Here is a 21894-nt window from a genome sequence, read left to right as displayed (position 1 = left end):
GAAAATGCTCTATTATCTACTCAAATGACTAGATTGCCCAAATGATGTTCATATGAGAAGGGTTTTTTTAACTTACTAATTTTTCTGTTTCTGTCTATCTCCTAATTCTCTTATTACCTGACAGATACCCCAGTCATGGCTCAAATAGATTGTTAATCTAAAAATATTTTATCAGTTCTCCCTTTCATACCGGATACCAATTTAAATGCAGTTGTTGAAATGCTGTGCTTGCGGCTCAGTGCAAAATGGGGAGAAAACAGAACATTAAGTCAAGCACTGCCCTACTGAACTGTAGTTTGGTCGGGGCACTGTTTCTTGGCATAGAAACGGCATGATTTTTTCCCTACCTGCTTATAACTGTATTTTTTAACCTCATATTTTCTTGGAATTTTATGCTTTTCTTTAAATAAATTTACTTTAAAAGAGAGTTTGTATCAAACTGGAAAATCAGTATCATCTGCCATAACTAGAACATTAATTGTAGCTACTTAAACCTTCAGCTGTTTCTGAAGCTAAGCTCTTCTCCCTCTTTGTTATAAAGCAGGATTAGTTGGTGTTAGCACCACATTAAAATTTTCTTCTTGGCATATTCAGAAAGATTGGCAGACAATTGAACAGAGAATAACTTTATAGCTGTTTTGTTAGTCAGGATAGGCTAGACTGTGCTGCCACAACAAACCACCTTAAAATTCTCAGTGGATTCCCACAACAAATGTCTGTTTCCAGTTCCCCGGCAAGCCTGGGCAACACTGCAAGCCAAGCTCTCCGTGGCCGGTTCATGCTGCTCTAAGCTTGCAGTGACTGAAGCTTCCAGGCTTCAGTCTTTGAATGTTTGTCGTGATTTTTCTGTCAGAGGAGGAAACATATTGTAGAATTAAGCAGGGAATATGTCTCTTCTGCTTTCATTTCTTTTTTTTTCTAATTTTTTATTTTAAAGATGTGGGGTACAATTCAGGGTTAGGTATACAAAAGTTCCTTATGCAGGTACCCTTGTTGATGAGGTGTGCACTCCCCACCCCCGACAGATTCCCTATACTGCCAGTCCTGCCCCTGCCCTTCCCTGGCAGTTTCCCATTACTGCCAATCCCTTTCTTATAGTATTACGATAGTTGCTCAAGGTCCCCTTATGAGTGAGAATATGTGATACTCAGTTCTTTGTTTCTGTGATAGATCACTCAGTAGTATAGACTCTAAGTCCATCCAAGTTGCTGTGAAGTTCTTAATTTTGTACTTCTTTATGGATGCGTAATATTCCATTGTGTATATATACCACATTTTTTTTTTTTAATCCAGTCCTTTTTTGAAGGGCAGCATGTTTTTGCTATTGTGAACAATGCTGCAATAAACATGCTGTGCGGGTATCTTTTTCATAGCGTGATTTGAGTTCCTCCGGCTATATTCTCAGTAGGGGTATTGTGGAGTTGTATGGAAGGTTGATTTTTAGATCTTTTAGGAATTGCCACACTGTTTTCTACAGAGGTTGTACTAGTTTACACTCCTAACAGTGTAGGAGTGTTCTTTTTTCACTGCAGCCTTTCCAACATCTGCTGTTTTTTGAGTTATTGATGATGGCCATCCTGACTAGAGTTAGGTGGCATCTCAGTGTGGCTTTGATTTGCCTTTCTTTGATGACTACGAGTGAGGCTGAGCACTTTTTCATGCATCTGTTGGCTGCTCGTATGTCTTCTTCTGAGAAGTGTGTGTTCTTGTCTTTTGCCCACTTTGTAATGGGGCTGTTTGTTTTTTTCGTTGTTTTTTTTTTGAGTTGGAGTCTCACTCTGTCGCCCAGACTGGAGTGCAGTGGCCGCTCCCGGCCACCGCAGCCTCGACCTGCTGGGCTCCGGAGATCCTTCCGCCTCAGCCTTCCAAGTAGCCGGAATTATAGGCGCGCGCTACCACACCCGGCTAATTTTTTGATTTATTGTAGAGATGAGGTCTCACTGCCCAGGCGGGTCTCGAACCCGCGGGCTCAGGCCATTCACTCACCTCAGCCTCCCAAAGGTGCGGGATTACAGGCTGAACCACTGAGCCCAACTGCATTTTCTAAGGTTCTTATAGTTTGAGGTCTTTGATCCATTTAGAATTGATTTTTGTCTATGGGGGATAGGTTAGATTTGTTTTAATTGTCTGCATGTGGTCAGCCAGTTTTCTTAGCATTTACTGACTAGGTTCCCCTTTCCCCAGTGGTTGATGGTGGAGGCTTTGTCAAAGATGAGTTGGTTGAGAAATTGAGGTTTTGCCTCCGAAATCTCTATCCTTTTCCATTGGTCTGTATACCTGTTCTTGTACCAATAGCGGGCTGTTTTGCTTATTGTAGCCTTATAATAAACTTTAAAGTCTGAGAATGCGATACCTTCTGGTTTTTTTGTTTGTTTGTTTTGCCGAGGATGGTTTTGTCTACTCGTGGTCGTTTATGTTTCCATATGAATTCCTGTATTGTCATTTCCAGGTCTGAGAAGAATGTTGCTGGTAATTTAATGGGTACTGCGTTAAATCTGTAGGTTACCTTGGGTAGGATGGACATCTTAGCAATGTTGATTCTTTCAATCCATGAGCATGGAATATATTTCCATTTGTTTGTGTCATCTTTGATTTCTTTGAGCAGTGTTTTGTAGGTTTCATTGTAAAGGTCTTTCACGTCTCTGGTTAGGAAGATGCCAGGGTATTTGATTTTTTGTGTGTGTGGCTATTGTGAATGGTATTGTGAGTTTTCTTTTTATTTGGGTTTCTGTTTGTTTACTATTGGTAAATAGAAATGCAACTGTCTTTTGCACATTTTTTTTATACCCTGAGACTGCCAAAGACATTTACCAGTGCAAGATTTTTGACAGATTCTCTTGGATTTTTGAGGTATAGAATCATGTCTGCTCTCATTTCATTGGCCAGAATCAGTCAAGTAGTCCTTTCTAAATGGCACCGCAGCTGGTGACTGTAGTCACCCGTGCCTAGAAAGGAATGAATACTGCCACTTAATGGATCATTTAAAATCATCTTTTACATCCTAAGCCAGTCCCATACCTTGAGGAATACAATAAGTGAAACAGTATAATGTGTAAAACCAAAATACCTGGACACAAACCTGTAATGTACCACCTAATCCCTGTGATCCTGGGCAAGAGAGCTTGTGGTTCTATTTTCCCACATGCAAAGCAGAGTTGATGTGTCCTTCATAGAAAAACTATGACTTTCAAATGAGCTTAGTTATGTAAATAAAAGTGTAAGGAAAACTGTTGTACAGGTGTTTGCTATTATGTATTTGCTGTGGCATAGCTTTCTTGAAAGTGAGGTCATTGTTTTTAGAGCTGTATACCTAGCATTATGATTGGGCTCTAACAATAAATTTTGCGTCACTGACTAAAATAATAGGCTCTATGTAGGTGTGAAATAGAATTATCCTGTCTCGCTGGTCTAAAACAAGATTTAAGGATATTTTCTCTATCATTGAAATTCATATTTTTTCTATCTCTGTCCCTTGTCTGCCCTCTCCCGCTTCTCTCCCCCTTCTCTCTCCCCCTTCTCTGTCTCTCTCTCTCTCTCTCTCTCTCAATGGGGTCTCATTCTGCTCATTCTGTCACCAAGGCTGGAGTACAGTGGCACAATCATGGCTTACTGCAGCCTCAACCTCCTAGGCTTAGTCAATTCTTCCGCCTCATCCTCCCAAGTAGCTGGGACTACAGACTCACACCACCACACCTGGCTAATTTTTTTATTTTTTGTAGAGATGAGGTCTTGCTGTGTTGCTCAGGCCGGTCTCAAATTCCTGGACTCAAGCTATCCTTCTGCCTCAGCTTCCCAAAGTGTTGGGATTAAAGATATGCACCACCATGCCCAGCATGAAAACTGTTAAAAACCTTTTTTGTACATTTTATTCTGCTTTGAGTACCAAATAAGATCAGAGCAAAATTAAGATTTTGTATAAAGCTCTATAAGAAAACTATCACCAATAAATGTAATATTGGAAAAAGTTTCATTTTTAAACTTTTTTATTTGATAAAGCCTAAAATGGTATCATATTAACTAAATTTTAAAACAAGGCAAAGTGGGATGATATTTATTTTAATCCACTAAACTAAATAAGAATAAATTAAATTTATAAGTTAACTATCACTACAGATTTCTTATATATTATTGATATAAAATCTAGCCACACTATCTGAAGTTGGTCTGTCCCAACTTCTTTCTTAATTTTCTGATAGACTTTGTAAAGGAGTGCTACTGTTAAGATAATTGATAGAATTTGCCAGTGATGCCAATTGGGACTGAGCTGTTTGTGGTAAAATGTTTAGTTACTATTTTAATTTCTTAATTTGTTATAAATGTAGCCAGATTTTTCCTTTTTTTCTTTTTTTTGAGTTGGAGTCTCACTCCGTTGCCCAGACTGGAGTGCAGTGGCCGCTCCCGGCCACCGCAGCCTCGACCTGCTGGGCTCCGGCGATCCTTCCACCTCAGCCTTCCGAGTAGCCGGAATTACAGGCATGCGCTACCACGCCCGGCTGATTTTTTGATTTATTGTAGAGATGAGGTCTCGCTGCCCAGGTGGGTCTCGAACCCCCAGGCTCAGGCAATCCACTCACCTCAGCCTCCCAAAGGCGTGGGATTACAGGCTGAGCCACCGAGCCCAGCTTTCCATTTCTTAATGAATCAGTTTTGATCATTTGTGTCTTTCTGGGAATTTTCCCATTTCATCTAAGTTATCTAATTTGTTGGCATAAAATTGTTCATAATGTTCCCTAATATTTCTGTAGAGTTAATATTGGTGTTCCTATTTTTTATTATAATTTTGACAATTCATGTCTTCACTGTATTTTTTTTTTTAGCCCAGAGTAGGGTTTTTAAATTGTTCATCTTTTCAAAGAATTAAATTGTGGTTTCATCATTTTCCTTTTTTCTGATATTTTATTGCTTCACTATTTTATTTTTCTGCCTGATGCAGAATTTTGTTTCCTCTTTTTAAGTCATATGCTGTGAGTGTATTCATCCCCAGTTGCTTTTCGACTGTTTAGTCAACTTAATGAAATGTTAAAAGATGAATTAGTGAGATTTATAAATCCACTTCCTGAGATCACGTTGTAATCTTGTTTTTTTTTTTTAGAAAGCAAGATTTATTGAGAAGACAGAAAAACTCCCACAGTGGGAGGGGACCTGAGGAGGGGGTTGCCTGTAATCTTGATTTTTAAGAGAAAATTTACGTTTATTAAACTGCTGAGTTGGGAGGCGTGGAAGTGTTGTTCCCTTCTCTGAACCCTGCAGCCCCCAATTTGTACCTTTTTCATGGCTCTTGGCTTTCCCCTGTGGCGTCATAGCTGTTCTGTTGTGTCCTCACCATCAAACTCCTGGAGGATATAGGCTACCTTCCTGATGCTTGAATCCCCTGAAGCATCACATGCTGCACTCTGCTCCTGGTAGAAAGTCAGCAGCACCCAACACTGTCTGCATCAGACAGGACACAACAGCGTTACGGGTGAATGGAGCAGTTCTTAAACACTTAGTGGGATTGATTTACAAATGGTTACATGCAAGTTTCTAATAGAATAATTCTCATTTTAAACGTGCCATTCCTTATATGTGAAATCTTCAGTTAGCACTAAATTTACATTTTTAAGAAATCTGAATTTTTATGTCAGTGAAGTATTCTAACATTGTCCGATGATCATGATAATCCTTAAAATGTATCCCGATGTCTCTGTTCTTATTTCATAGTAGCATCTCTAGTAGAAGGTGGGGCCTTTGTTATTTCATATTTATTTATTTATTTATTTATTTATTTATTTATTTTTTGAGTTGGAGTCTCACTCTGTCGCCCAGACTAGAGTGCAGTGGCATGCTCCTGGCCACCACAGCCTCGACCTGCTGGGCTCTGGCCATTCTCCTGCCTCCGCCTTCCAGGCAGCTGGAACTACAGATACGCGCTACCATGCCCAGCTAATTTTTTGATTTATTGTAGAGATGAGGTCTCGCAAAGTTGCCCAGGCGGGTCTCGAACCCACAGGCTCAGGCAATCCACTCACCTCAACCTCCCAATGTGCGAGATTACTGGCTGAGCCACTGAGCCCGGCTTGTTATTTCACATTTTTAAAAAGGTGCTTAAAGAAGGAGAGAATGAAAATATGAAAAGTAAAATAGGAAGAAAAATTCATAATTTATATTAGAATTTTCAACAATTTTTGTCTATATATTAAGTTTAATTTGTGCCTCGTAGCTATAACTTCTGAATAAGAAAATACTAATACTTTTTTAGCATTTACTCCTGATATTGCAACCTCTTATTCTGATCAGTAGACAACTTTATGAATATGTTTGTGATAATCTATTGTTTTGAAATTGTTTCATGCTAATACATAAATATACCATTATACTTTCTCAGATTTCATTATATTTTGCTGTTTCTTTGTAGCAATTTTCTGTGTCTCTGTTAATGTATAGTTATTTCGTCCTTTATTGAATTATATATGGGTTTTAAATTATTAATGGAATTTCAGTTATTTGGCCTTTATTACTTTAGGGTTTTTGTTTTATTTTCATGATTAGGTTAGGAAACTAATATAAAAGTTTTTCAGTGGTAGGTACTTTCTTTAAAAGAACTTACTTTGATATTCAAATTGCTATATTTTCAACCGATTCAAAGTCAGAATGTTTCTCTACACATGGATGGCTTCTATATTCTTGATAGTATCTGCAGATGGTAGGTCATAGTGCTGACTAGCTAGCATTCAGTATTTTTGATGGATATAATTGTTGCTAATCTTGGAAATAGTAAAACTATGTAATATGGGCTTTTTTGATCAGATAAAATGAATTGTTTTCTTCTTTCTCAAGCTGTTTACTGGGATCAGTGCAGATTAGAAACGTTCATATGCAGGCCCATTGTGGATAACGGGTGGCCACACACTGATTGATGCTTGTGTTGGTAAACAAAGTCATCTTTACTTTGCCACACTGTATACATTTAATATTTCATTCATATTTGTATAGATCTCAGAGAAATCGAATTTCTAATAGTCTGTTCATAAGAATATATATGGATATGGTATCTCTAGTGACAATAATATCTTTATTCCCATTTAAAATACATATGTTCCAATTATTTGATACTTCAGCATAAATTGTATGTAAAACAACACACAGCAATTTTTATTTGCATTTGGAGTTAAGAGAGTGGGGAAACTGAAGGGAAATACACATGGTATTGGAAAAGGTAGAAGGAGAGGAAAAGTTTATACAGCATAAACTTCATTTCTTATACTTACACAGGAGAAATGAGTTCTGGAAAGATAGTTTGCAGCTATGTATATTAACTTTTTTGTTAATTTGTTTTTTAAGAGACTGGGATCTTTCTCTGTTCCCAGGTTGGAGTGCAGCGGTGCAATCATAGCTTACTGCAGCCTTGAATTTCTGAGCTCAAGTGATCCTACTACTTCAGGCTCCTAAGTGACAGGGACTTTAGGTGCAAGCCATCATGTCCAGCTATTTTGTTTGTTTGTTTCGGGGATCTTGCTATTTTGCCCAGGCTAGTCTTGAACTCCTGGCCTCAAGCAATCCTCCCGCTTCAGCCTCCCCAAAGCACCAGTTTATAGGTGTAAGCCACTGCCTTGGGCTCTCTTTTCTATTCCATTGACCTATTATGTCTGTCTTTATGCCAGTATCACATTGTTTTGATTTCTGTCGATTTGTATTGTTTTAAAATCAGGAATTTTAAGAAATCCAATTTTATTATTTTTCGAGATTGTTTTGACTATTCAGGCTTCCTTGAAGTTCCATATGAATTTTAGGATGGGTGTTTCTGCTTTTGCAAAAACTCATTGGAATTTTGATAGGGATTTTATTGAATCTATAGATTGTTTGGGTAGTATGCCATCTTGAGGATATTAAGTCTTATGGTCTGTTAATAAGGGACACTTTTCCATTTATTTGTGCTTTCTTTAATTTATTTGAACAATGTTTTATAGTTAGTATGCAAGTCTTTTGCCTTCTTGGTTAAGTTTATTCCTAGATTTTATATTCTTTTTGTTGCTATTTTATTTTATTTTATTTTATTTTTTGAGTTGGAGTCTCATTCACTCGCCCAGACTGGAGTGCAGTGGCTTCCCCCTGCCACCGCAGCCTCGACCTACTGGGCTCCGGTGATCCTTCCGCCTCAGCCTTCCGAGTAGCCGGAACTACAGGCATGCGCTACCACGCCCGGTTGATTTTTTGATTTATTGTAGAGATGAGGTCTCGCTGCCCAGGTGGGTCTCGAACTCGCAGACTCAGGCAATCCACTTACCTCAGCCTCCCAAAGGCGCGGGATTACAGGCTGAGCCACCGAGCCCTGCTGTTTTGTTGCTATTTTAAATTGAATTATTTCCCTAGTTGTTTTGTCTCAGATTGTTTGTTGTTAGTATATAGAGATGCAACTGATTTTTGTGACTGCTGGATTCATATATTAGTTATAGCAGATTTTTTGTGTGGAATCTTTAGGGTATTCTACTCACAAGTTTATATCATCTGCAAACAGATAATTTTTCTTCCTTTCTAATTTGGATGCTTTGTATTTATTTTTCTTGCTTTAGCTAAATTTTTTTTTTTTTTTTTTTTTTTTTGAGTTGGTGTCTCACTCTGTCGCCCAGACTGGAGTCAGCCTCGACCTGCTGGGTTCCGCTGATCCTTCCGCCTCAACCTTCCAAGTAGCTGGAACTACGGGTGCTTGCTACCACGCCCAGCTAATTTTTTTTTTAAATTTTATTATAGAGATAAGGTCTTGCCAAGTTGCCTAGGTGGGTCTCGAACGCTCAGGCTCAGGCAATTCACTCACCTCGGCCTCCTGAAGCGCGGGTTTACAGGCTGAACCACCGAGCCCAGCTAGGCTAAAATATTTTTATATTCCTATCACATTTGGCCATTAGTTTATTATTAAGTTATCTTCCAGTTATCTTTACTAAATAGACTTTTAAAATCTCAAATCCAACTTTGTGAAAATGCTTTCTTGGTTTTCTGTGATGCACTACCCATCTTTCTGTTTGTTCTTCATTTCTCATTTCCCTGATCTTTGCTTTGATTTGGTCTGCCTCTGTACCGTTTTCTCACAATTATCAAAAGCTTCTGCCAGTTTCCTCCTAAAAATTCCTTCTGCTATGAAACTTCTATAAGAAACAAATACCTCAATAGTAATTTAAACTTCTTATTTTAATGCCTTAACATTTGCATGGCCTAGGTGTGCTCCACCATTGACATTCCTGTGTGATGTGTCTGACTGCTCTTATCCTCACCTCAGCTGTCCTCCCTGCAAGTGATTGTGGGTAGAATTAGTGAGTTAGATAGTACTGACCTTTCTCCAAAACCGACTGCAAATGATTTAGTACTTTATAACTTAGGATTCTTAAAGAATATATAACATGAACATTAGACTCCTAACAGAACGACTGAAAAGGAGTCCTAATTTTTACCACGCATGCTAATACTATCAGAGAAGAGGCCTCAGATCTATCTTACTACAGTGTTTTCTGAGACCATCCTTTCAGTGACACCTGTGTACATGGATGTGGAAATTGTCTAATCCGGTGTTCACAAACACCAGTTTGCGTCAGAATCATCCACAGGAGTGGCTGAACCTACGTTGCTGGGGCCTAAGCATTTGCGTTTCTAACGGATTCCCAGGTAGTGCTGTGCTGTGGGTCCAGGCACCACGTTTTGAGAGCCAGTGGTCTCACCTGCTGGCTCTCGTTCATTCTGTACTCACATTTTGATCTGGGTAGTCTCCTAAATCATAACACATTATATTTTCTTCAACATTGTTCCTTTCTCAATTAAAAGAATATTTTGGTGGTATCACAGTTCTCAGCCCCTCATGACATCGTGGACATCCTTGTTTTGCTGCCCTTGCACCCCAGTGTGTGCACGCACGGACTCACGCATGCTCACACACACAGTTCAGACTGCTAGAACATGCTGAGTCTGTGATGACAGTGATGACACCAACAGCTTGCATCGGTGGTGCAGGGATTCTGTGCTGGGCACCATTCTGAGGATCTTATTGGAATTAACGTGGTTTTCACAAATCGTCCGTGACATATGTACTGTTATTAGCTCAAAATAAATGATGAGAGGGAACTTAGGCACAGAAAAGGTTCTTATGGCTAGGAAAAAGGGGGAAAGATGGAACTCACCTGAGCTTTTTGGTTTCAGAGCCCGGATCCCTAATTCCTGCACTATCCAACTCCTCCCTGCTATGCTGCCTTGTTATCCTGCCTCTACATATGATGTTTGAAGCCACTTACTTGTTTCGTTTTCCATAGCCCTCACTGCTCCATGTCTTAATAAGCTTAGATGAGCTATGTCACCATATCCAAGCACTGTGCTAACACGCTTGGACTTAGTTAAGCCTCATAACAATACTGTAGCTTTGTGAGAAAATGGAGGCTTAGCGAGGCTAACTAACGTGCCCAAATTCTTACTGCTACTAAGTGCTAGAGCCAAGACCTAGATCTTTCAAATCACTATACCCATCTTCTAAGCCAATATGCATCCTTCCTTTCGATCTCTGCCGGATTCCCAGCTCAAATTGCTTAGAGCATACGAATCATGTTCATGTTCTCAGTGTTGGTTCTGATCACTACTGAGAGCAGTAGTTTCTGATTATCTCTACATCACAATGAAATACCTGGTTTGGGTTTTAGATTCCTCCTGCCCATCTCATTTCAACCACCCCCTTTTTAATTAAACTATCAGGTAAAGCCTTTTAATCTTACCCATCTGAATCATCTTATATACCATTTTTGCACAATGGAGCGTCTTAAAATTCTAGGCTTCCAAGCAAAATATTGTGCTCTATCTTCCAACTTCTCCTTTTCTGTTCTCCACCAACCACTATTATGACTATTGAACACCCTGTCATGTCTGTGACTGTGTCTCCTGTGTGTGATTGACTTACAAATAACATTAACTTTCTGTAACTTAGATGAGAACACCATTGTCATCTACCTTATAAATTAATTTAGTTTTATTACTGGACACGCACAGTATCCCATAGATGAGAGTAGAGGTGAAGGTTGATAGCAGAAAGAGTTAAATATCCACTGTAAGCATACAGATAACCTCAGTTGAAATTTCCTGAGCAGAGAAAATGAAGTCAGTGCTAAGCCTCACAGATCCAAAATAACTCTCTCTGGAAAATTATGTCTTTTAGGAAGAGGCTTCCTTTGTTTCCTGCCAGAATCTCGTCCACTTCTGATGAGCATTGCGGAGTCCATGCTCTCTCCATAGTCTCTGTTTCCTTCCTTTCCATGCAGCCACTAGCATCCCATCTTTGCCCTGGACGCCATCTCCTCACTCTTGTACATTCCTCCTGTCTCCCTCAAGTTCTTCTGCCACTCTTCAGTTTCTTGCTTATGGCTGTCTATACCCTACGTTGCTGCCCTGTCTACTAGCCCTAAAGTTCCTTATAAAAAGGTTATTAAGATGTGTAGATATATAGAGTCCCTTTGAGCAGGACTAGTACTGTCTTTGTCAGAACTCAACAGGTAAAATAGTGATTCTGAAGCCTTGGCAATGCTTTAATAACATTTGGATAAGGGACTTAGGAGCTTTAAGGATTAAATTACCATATAACCCTTTCTCCTATACTAAGCAGTACTGAATAATTTACAGTTTTAAAAATTTACAATTTTTTAATGTGTTGGTGAAATTATAATGAAAGAAATTCTAATATTGGCTATTAGTAACCTGCATATATACATATAAATCACTTGAGATCTTTATTTGTGATAGTGATTTTAAAAATCAGGCTCAAGTCTTAGACTCTTAGAACAGGTGAGAGTCTCGCTATTCCAGAGCTTACTTTTAACAGAACACCATACTGTTAGGACTCTTAGTGTTAGGTCTTTGTTGCCATAGAGACAATAACAGGATTTATTATTATTATTTTTTAAACATACACTTAAGCCAGGCTCAGTGGCTTAACCTGTAATCCCAGCACTTTGGGAGGCTGAGGCAAGTGGATTGCCTGAGCCCGCAGGTTCGAGACCAGCCCGGGCAACTAGGCAAGACTTCATCTCTACAATAAATAAAAAAATTAGCCGGGCACGGTAGCACATGCCTGTAGTTCCGACTACATAGAAGGCTGAGGCTAAAGGAACACTGGAGCCCAGCAGGTCGATGCCGGGATGGCCATGAGTGTGCCACTGTACTCCAGTCTGTGTGACAGAGTGAGACTCCAACTCAAAAAAAAAAAAAAGCACTTAAAGTATACATACATAGAACAGAGTACCACATGTTCTCACTCATAAGCGGACCCTGAACATTTACCATAATACTATAAGAAAGGGATTGGCAATAGTGGGATATTGCCGGGGTGGAGGGGGGACACAACATCAATAAGGGCACCTGATCTCGAACCAGGCAAAGTGGGGACCAAAGGGAGGCCCAAACTTCACCATACGGTGGCACCTTGTATACCTAATCCTGAATTGTACCCCACATCTTTAAAATAAAATAAATTTTAAAAAAATTTTTTTGAAGTGTACATACATACCCAAGATTAAAGTGTGACTTTGTTGTCTTTAGCTTTTGAGAGTTGGCACAATTCAAAGATATTTTCTTTTATTATTTTAATACATAATCATTTTAATCCTCACAATAAAATGAAGAATTCTGGCCATTGTAATGACTAAGTTTTATATTACTTTTTAACAGATCTTTTAGGAATAACTTAGAATCTCCTGTGGTTCAGTAATGGATAAGGATTTTGAAGAATATATATAAACTTTTGCAAAAAGTAGTGTGATTTTAAACATTAGTAAGTCTTGGCCACCTATAGTTATGACACTAACATATAATACATACCAATCATTTGCCGATTCTGCTGATACTTTTGTACCAGTGCTATGCTAAGCACTTTTACCCTATTATAACTTATTTAATAGAACTCAGTTTGAAAGCACCAAAGCAAATCTTCATCATTTTCTTTTTGTTCTTTTTTTGGAGACATGTTCTCACTCTTTTGCCCAAGCTGGAGTGCAGTAGTGTAATTACAGCTCACTACAGCCTCAGCCTCCTGGCTCAGGTGATCCTCCTTCCTCAACCTCTCAAGTAGCTAGGATTGATTCAGGGTGTGTGTCACCATGCCTGACTACTTTTTAAAAAAATTATTTTCTGTAGATGTGGGGTCTCGCTATGTTGCCCAAACTGGTTTCGAGCTCCTGGCTTCAAGCAATCCTCCCATCTTGGGCTCTCAAAGCGCTGGGATTACAGGTGTGAGCCAGCATGCTTGGCAATATTTAAATGATCATTTGAATGTGTATTATCAATAGTGTTCCCAGGTTTTTCTCTCTAAAAATCAGTCAGTAAAATTTATGTTTTAAGTACATAAAATTTTAATACATGAATTATACTTTATTCCTTACAAGAATGAATGGATAACCTCCAACTCAAAAAAAAAAAGAATGAATGGATACCATGGTGTAAAATATTACTGTTCCATAGATCTCATAATTAACTAATTTATCTCTTTAGCATCCAGTGTCAAACTGGAAAGACTTAGTTAATATTTTAGTTTGCTAGCAGTTTTGACTTCTTACATGATTGGCCGAGGGGTAAGATGATTGATTTCCTTGTTAAGCTTCCTAGATTAGGCCCGATGGCTTATATTTAATCCTACTTATGGTATTTATCATGACTGAATATATTAGAATAGTTCTTTCTGGATAAAGAGAACCTTTTGTTTACAATTTTTATCAACAAAACCTTGAAACTTAGTCCTGCACTTTTCTTAGTTAATACCTGTATTTAATGACAATGAAAGCCAGGATAAGAAAGCTCTTTGCTTTTTAAAGAGAGTAAATAGCTAAAGATAACAGACACAATTTAGGCTCATAGTTTTGAATATTAGATTTTAACTTTTTCAGTTTTCAGTAACTTTTAACAAGACCTATCTCCTCTATGAAGAATGCAATGAGTTTTTTTTCTGGCACAAAAACTAGGGTAACCTGATCTGAGTCTGACAGAGTGTGTCGTTCACTTAAGTGCTTCCATCTGCTGCCTGCTGCACCCCTTACTCATGACCCCTCTGTGTTTCTCTCTTTCCCTTTTCCCTTCTCTTTCCCTGTTTCTATCCTTTTTTTCTCTCTCTCCCTCCCCATTCCCTCTCTCTGTTTCTCTTTCTGTCTCCCTCTCTCTCTCTCCTCCCCCCCCACTCTCTCCCTCTGTGTCTCTCTCTTCCTCCCCCCCCTCGGTCTTTCCCTCCCTTTGTCTCTCTCTCTCTCTCTCTGTGTTTCCCTCCCTCTCTCTCCCCATACCTCTCTCCTTTCTCTCTCTCTCTCTCTCTCTCTCTCTCTCTCTGTTTCCCTCCCTCTCTCATCCTCCCCTCCCCCCATTTCTCTCTCTCTCTCTCTCTTTCTCTCTCTCTCTGTCCTTAGCCCCTCTGAGGAAGGCAAAGTATGTTGAGAGCCCACGAATTCCAGAATCCGAGCTTGGCTCACCAACCCTCGCTTCAGCTCAGAAACTGGACGTGGATGCATACTGCCCCGGTAAGCCTGCATGCAAAGCGTCTGCTTTGAAAGAGGGAGGCTTGGATCAGGCCCGATAAGCAGGGCAGGATTTTGCATGTATATACTCAGAGGAACATGCTACCTTTTTTGCAACTGACTGCATATACTTTTGAATAGAAGGTAGTTTTTACTTAACGCCTTGTTTGGACTTTGATACAATAAAGAGAGTAAATATTAAAAGCAATCTCAAGGATAATTTTCAGAAGAATTAAAATAATTTTGGTAGATGAGTAGTTTTCAGGGTTGCTTTTGTGATTTGAGATACTTGAGGAATTTTTGCTGTGGCCATGTGCAAACAGAAATGTTGAAGATAGGAATTAGGATGTGAATTCAACTCTAGACTTTTTCCATATGACCTATTATGCCTAATTTGTATTGGATTTCTGGGTAGTTGTAGAAAATGCTTGTGATATTGGAAACAATAAACTTGAATTTGAAAAGAAATACTATAGGTTTCTGAGATGGACCCTTTTTGGACTCTCACTTATTTAAGAAATGCCACTTCTTGTGAATGGCCTGTGAACACATGTGGGAGTTTAGTAAAACCTTTCTTGTGTGGGAGCCAAACTGAGACAGACTCATTATCAAGGCTTAGATTCTTTCAAACTTAGATGAGTTGCCTGGCAACATCCTTCACACTCTCTCTCCAGTGAGTCTGTAGAGCTCTAGCAGAAATTGTTCACAGCTCTAGCTGAGCGTACAGATCAGAGCACGAGTAGAGGACCTTGGAATACTTGGTTTTAGGTCATTTGTCTATTCCTGCTCATTAGCATTGATGTTAAACCACAGTGAATGCAACCACTTCATATTTGATAGCATTGGGGTCAGTTCCGGGGAGGATGTCAGTAGCTCTGATCTGAGATATCAGGATAATACACCTCTGAAGCCAGACAAGAAATGTTCAAACAAAAAATGAGTGAAACCAAAGGGAATACTTGGGCCAAACCTAATGAGATGAGAGAACATGAGATGCTTCGTTTTATGACTTGGATCTTGAAGACCTTTGGGATTCAGTTCTCTCCCCAGTGTGGAGCCCTGGGCTTCAGCTGCTGGTGTATGCGACTGTTCTTCCAAGTCAGTTGCAGTGATGTATTAGGAGTCAGCTCTTCTGTTTCCAGAAAGAACAAAATAGCTCTTTAAATGGTGTTGTGGCCCATGTTTAGAAGATTCTTTTTCATGTTTTGAGGTATGTCACACTTCTTGGACAGTGGAATATTGTGCTTTGCTTTTGTTCATGAACATTTTAGTGTTATAAAGTAAAATAAACAAACACGCTAGTTCCTCATTTCTTCCTTGAGTTTTGGGAGAGAAACCCTGTCAGAGGCCTTTTATTCCAGCTTGCAAGTCAAAATGACTGTCAGGGAAGCCCAGTCTTTCACTTCTGATTACCCATCTGATATCCTCATCTAATCTAGCTGTTGATATTGTTGTGAAGCAACACTTGTAGTTCCGCTACTTGGAAGGCTGAGGTGGAGGGATCACCTGGGCGCCCATCATGTCGAGGCTGCTGTGGCAATGAGCATGCTACTGCACTCCAGCCTGGGTGATAGAAACTCTGACTCAAAAAAAAGAGAACTGAACCAAATTAAACCCCCATTAAGATTTTTAGAAAGCCAGGAAGAAACGAAAATAGGATGCCATAATGCTAATTGCCATGTGGGCAGTCCTTCCTTTTCTTACCTGAAGCAGGTTTAAAGCATAGAAACATCGTAGTGATTTGCTTTTTTAAAATAAAGTTATTAGATTCTCAGAAAATAAGTCTACCGAGATGAGTGGTAACCTGAGGGTTGAAGCTGTCATCTCTACATACTACCAAAAATTAATGATAATCGAATTAATGAGTATTCTCATTAAACAAACACATTTGCTTTCTTCTTGCAAATTTTAGTATAATTAAAATATCTTTTTTAGTTTCTTTTACATAGGATACACTAATAGAATAATGATCATATTTTTGCATTCATACATAATGATGCTGTTAAGTGTGGTGTTCTGATATCTTCTTTTCCACCTGCTTATGATCACCTGCAAATTTAGGAAAATATCATATCTCACAGAAGCAGCAATCATAAACTAAGGGTTGGAGCTGTGATTCTTAATTCCCAGCCTACTTAAGAATTACCCGTGGGTCTTGTCCAAGTGCAGATTCCTGGCCTCACCACCAGAATGTCTGCCTCAGAGGTCTGGGGTGGTGGAGAATGTGCATTTCTAACAGATCCCCAGATGGTGTTGGTGCTGCTGTTTGAGATGACACACCTGGAGGTCCAACTGGGCTACAGGGCTTCCTGGGCTGCCTGCAGGGGTACAGTGAACAGTGCAGAAGTCAGTGGGGTTCCTGCTGCTACTGTTGGTCTCCTGGGAGTAACTGGCAGTGTTGTTTCTGTGTTATCTAAACTTACACCCTTTGGTGTCAATATTTTAGGTTGGAAAAATAAAGCTTTTGTGTCTGAGAAATGGACATACGTATTTTTCTTGGTTTGCCTTTTCACACCTGGCATCTCTGTACGCATGCCTAACTTCTCTGTGTTGTCCCTACGTGTTAACAGAAAGTGTGGATCAAACCTAACCAGGTCACTGTGGCTCAGTCTAACAAATTGAATGACTCAGTACACAGCATTGAAATCCAGAACACCTGATTAAGGTTTCACTATTCCTCTGTTTGTTATATGTAGAAAATATGAAAAAAATGCAGAGTATGTTGGATTCTGCATCTACAGCCATGGAACTCATTGATGGTGTTCACTGAACTACCAGAGTAAGGTGATGTACAGGGAATTGTGTTTGCTAATTGTTTCACAGTGGGGAAGCTAAGACCTAGAGAATATAAGTTATTTGTTGAGGTTCACATACAGGCTATATGTCCACTCTGGAAGTGGACACAATATAGTCCAACAATGTATTGTCCTCTAACCCTATTACTGTGTGAATTCCTTTACACTAAACATCCCTTATTACACTTAGATTTAAAAACTGGGCAACCCCCTTAGGTTCCCTCCCACTGTGGAAGCTTTTCTGTCCTCTCAATAAACCCTGCTTTCTCGCTTTAAAAAAAGGCAGAAAACTCAGTCTTTAAATATGAGATAGAGCTGTATTCAATTTTATGAAAAGGGGTAACCCACTGTCAGTGATTTCAATAAAGTCATTCCCAAAATAAGAGAATAGATTCGTTCTACTCTCTATAACTTTTCTGTTTACAGCATTACTTATTAGCTATGTGATTTTGGGTAAGACACTTAATCTTTTTACCTCAGTTTCAAGATCTTAAATAATCAAAAAAATGTAAAGGATTAGGACCATTTTTAGTTAAAAGTGCCTATCTATTGTAGTTCTGATTTTCTTTGACTGGTCTTATGATCTGGAGCATACCATGTAACTTTTCCATGCCCCAGTCTCCTGTCACATAGCATGGATTATTTCTGTCATTTAACAAATTATGTACTTATATAATACATAAAGGTTCATACCAAAAAAAAACATCTAGGAGAATACACCAAGCTGAAACATTGGTTGCCTGAGGAGGGACAGATTTGGGACTACTGGGAAATTAGAGTGGGGTTGGCCAAATGATGTGTCAGCAGGGAGGGTATGTCTGGTGGGGGGATTACAGACGGTTTTAGTTTTCTTTCTCGGGCTGACATATTAGTGGTTAAGAGCTTATCTTCTGGGGTTAGATCGGGATATAATTTTTGACTTTTCCACCTATTAGCTGTGTGACTGATGAAAATAGACCTATCTTTTTAAAGACCTATCTCATAGAATTGTTACTAAGTTTAAGTGAAATAATATATATGTCACATGCTTAGCTCAGGCAAAATAAACGATAAAAGGTACAAGCATCCTTCCTGTTATTATTATTAATTGTCATCATCACCATCACATTTTCCTGCATTTTAAAAAATTTCTACAGGGAACTTATATTGAAATGTTTCAGTTATCAGATCACACCAAATTATGGTGGTACTCTTTGTTTATATTTTAGTTTTTTAAGTGTTTGCATTACACATTATAATAATATAAAAATTTCAAGTGTAGGAATGAACTTTGACACAGATGGTAGGCCAGATTGACAGTTTTATCGGACTTCTGACTACGTGTGCGAGGTTAAGGGCCAAAGTCCTGGCCAGTCTTCTGAAAAAAGGATTCAGAGGAATTTGAGATTAAACTTCTTATATGGATCTTTTTAAATCTCTAAAAAAAATGACAGTATCTTTCAAAGGACAGTGTTTTATAAGGTGACAACAAAATTAGGATGTTTAAAACTCAAGGAGAGAAAAGAATTTTGTTATAGTAATTTGGTGCATATTCATATTTATGCTTATTTTGCATTTGTAAAGGATTTTTAATTTGGATTTGTATCAGCGTTCTGCACTCTACAGTATAAGTACAAGCCACTGTAGACAAAATGTTTTATGTAAAGTAAGTAGTTCCTTTAACTGTCTTTTCTCAACTCCTTTATAGTCACTGTCATTTCAGTTAAAAGGATTTTTCATTTTTTCTCTTCCATGTTTTTAAATTTCTGAAAACATTAGGATGGTATCTTTATCCTAAATAACTTGGCATGCTTTTTTTGTTTTGCTACAAATTTTGTACTTGTACATAAAGCCCTCTATATATTTTATATTGGCCCATGAGTACCAGGAGCTTTCTATTTGCTGTTTCACAGCTTCTGTTGTATTGTGTTCATATTCTGTAAGTCTAGGCGTCTAAGACCTGCCTTGCTGTAAACACAGTAAGTGTAGAGTAGAATTTTTAACTGGAGTTAAATTGAGAAACTTTAAGGAGGCTCAGACCTCCTTAAAATTATATGTAAAAACTTTCTCTGTGTGCATATGTACTTTTTTCTGTAACAGGTTCTCAAAGCAGTCAGTAACCTTCCTCCCTAACCCCCACCAAAAAAAAAAAAAGGAAAAATAAATATTGTTGTAAAGGTTGAAATGAAACAAAGGCTGTTAATGATTAGAACAATAGCAAAAAGCTAAAAGTTGGTTAGTGTGTAGACGAGAGTAGAATGAAGAAGTGGTTGGACTACAGGGCTGGCATTGTTGGGGTACAGAAGTTAGCATGTATGGGAAGTGAAGATGGAAGACAGAGAGATGACGTAAGTAGGAGGATGCTGCCCAATTGCTAGTTAGGAAAACAAGCATAGACTGCGAATAGCTTTTCTTCCCCACATCTTCTCATCCATGTAAGGTTTGTTTGGTTGGTTGGTTTGTGGTTTTGTTTTTTGTGTGTGTGTTTGTTTTTTGGTCATTTTAAAATAGAGATGGGAGTCTCACTGCTCAGGCTGGTCTTAGACTCCTAGACTCAAGCAAACTTCTCACCTCATCCTCCCAAATAGCTGGGACTCCAGGAGCGGGCCACTGTGCATGGCTTCCATATATGTTCTTAACATATTTTTAAAAATCACTTGAGTGGGCAGATGCTTTGATAAATAAAACTTGAACATTTTTCATTGTTTTCTGGCTTTATAGTTTTCATTGTTTTGTGATATGAGTTTTAATCTTCTGTAGCTAGTAAAATTTCAGGGAGAGCGTTAAAAGCCATTGTGTTGCTCTTTGGCAGGTCCAGTTTCTAGGTGGATAAGGGAACTTCAAAGAACAGAGGATTGGGAGGCAGAGGATTGAGATACAGGAAGTGGAAGGGGAGGCGGGGAGGCCAGAGAACCTTTGAGGCTGCTTCTTAATTCGTGTCAAAGTACCATATTTTGGGATATCATTTTATCAGCCCCAACATTTAAGAGGTTAATCTCATCGCACAAACCTAGATTAACTTTTCTCAAGATGTTTTGCATTACAAATTCTAAAGATTTGGCCTGTGAACATGGTGTTTAGATCCGTAATTTAGGTAGATGTACAAACGGACAGATTCTTAATGAACTGTGAAACCATTTTAACTTTTAGTTTTTAGGCAAGTAAAATGCACTGGCGTAGAGTGAAATGCCAGTCCTTTGGCGCACAGACCTTCGAGCCAGGCTACCTGTGTTTATACATCAGCCCTGCCACTTACTACTTGTGTGACCTTGGCACGTCCACGTTTTCCTTATCTGTAAAGTGAGGATAATGATATTACCTACACCATAGGAATGCTGTGAAAATAAACATTAAAATACGTCAAATGAAAACCATTACGTGGTCCACACTTAGTGCTGCAAATCTTAGCTTTGCTGCCTTTTATCTAGGGTTGTTGTGGGTGAAGTTGCCATGGCATTTTTTATGGATGCGTCGCAGAGCAGATCAAGGTGTACACATACTGTAGTTGCCGATCTGTTTTACAAGCCATCTGTATGTCAGTACTAAATTGTGTGTCTAAAATGGGGTTGGTTTTCATCGTTATGGGTAGCTCGGGCTCTGGGATGAGACAAGCTTGGCTTCAGCCCTAGCTGGGCTACTAACCAGGTGTCGGCTTTTAGTTCACCTATCCAGTCCTCTGAAGATGGTAATATCACTCACCCCATAAGGTGTTTGTGGTGATTAAATGATACAGCTTACTTAGCACAGTGCCTGGAACATCAGCTATTATGACTAATAACTTATCATACACACCGTTTCAGTTTTATTTCTGGAAAAGCTTTTTTCTTTTCCTGTGCAGAACACACCTCTGTAGCTCAGTGTTGAGGAAAACTTCTGTGGGGCAAGGAAAGGGCAGAGAGGGGGGCCTTGACTGTGCTTGACACACAGGAAGCTGGCCCTCTATTCGCCACCCCCTTGCCTCTCAGTCACTTAAGATCCTTTGTGCCCATTTGTTTTTTCTTATCTAGAAGTTATTCATTATAGCCTTTACATGGACAGGACTTGTGGGGAGTGTTAACTGAATTCTGTTGATTCTTACTGAGTGCCCTTCTTACTCGTCACCGATTGCTGCCTAGCAAATTACCGTAAAACTCAGAGCTGCAGTCGCACTTGTTATCTCCCAGTCTCGGTTTCTGTGTGTCAGGAATCCAGATGCAGTTCAGCTGGGTCCTGAGCCCTCACAAGTTGCAGTCCCCACAGCTGGGGCAGGAGTGGGTCCTCTTGGAAGTGGAAGAAGTTGGAAGGACTCAGCTCCTCAGGGAGAACAGGAGGGCAGGATTCGGTTCCTCATGGGCTGGTGGACCAGTTCTTGGCTGGTTTCCGGCAGAAGGCCACCCTTGCTGCCTGCTGTGTGTGCCTCTCCCCAGGGCAGCTCACACAGGACCGCTGATCTTACAGGAGTACCCAAAAGACAGAGTGACAGTTTTTACAACCTAGTTAGGGAAGTGTCATTCTATCACTTTTTGCCCTTTTCTTTTTATTAGAAATGAGTCAGCCGGGCTCGGTGGCTCAGCCTGTAATCCCGCACCTTGGGAGGCTGAGGTGAATGGATTGCCTGAGCCCGCGGGTTTGAGACCCGCCTGGGC

The 21894-nt window shown here is 39.4% G+C and overlaps 1 protein-coding gene across 1 annotated transcript in view; it reads left to right on the top strand.

The window, feature by feature from the left end:
• The window catches only part of TANC2 (tetratricopeptide repeat, ankyrin repeat and coiled-coil containing 2), a 343337-nt gene that overhangs the window by 124934 nt on the left and 196509 nt on the right, over nt 1-21894 (top strand). Inside the window, exon 4 of the mRNA XM_021709161.1 lies at nt 14388-14498. Coding sequence (XP_021564836.1) covers nt 14388-14498 — 111 coding nt within the window. The remainder of the gene's footprint in view (nt 1-14387; nt 14499-21894) is intronic.

The sequence above is a fragment of the Carlito syrichta genome, unplaced genomic scaffold, assembly GCF_000164805.1.
Source record: "Carlito syrichta isolate Samal-C Ts95f unplaced genomic scaffold, Tarsius_syrichta-2.0.1 Scaffold169039, whole genome shotgun sequence".
NCBI classification, from domain to species: Eukaryota; Metazoa; Chordata; class Mammalia; order Primates; family Tarsiidae; genus Carlito; species Carlito syrichta.
The sequence above is the reverse complement of the archived record's forward strand: the minus strand, read 5'-3'. Positions and strand labels throughout refer to the sequence as shown.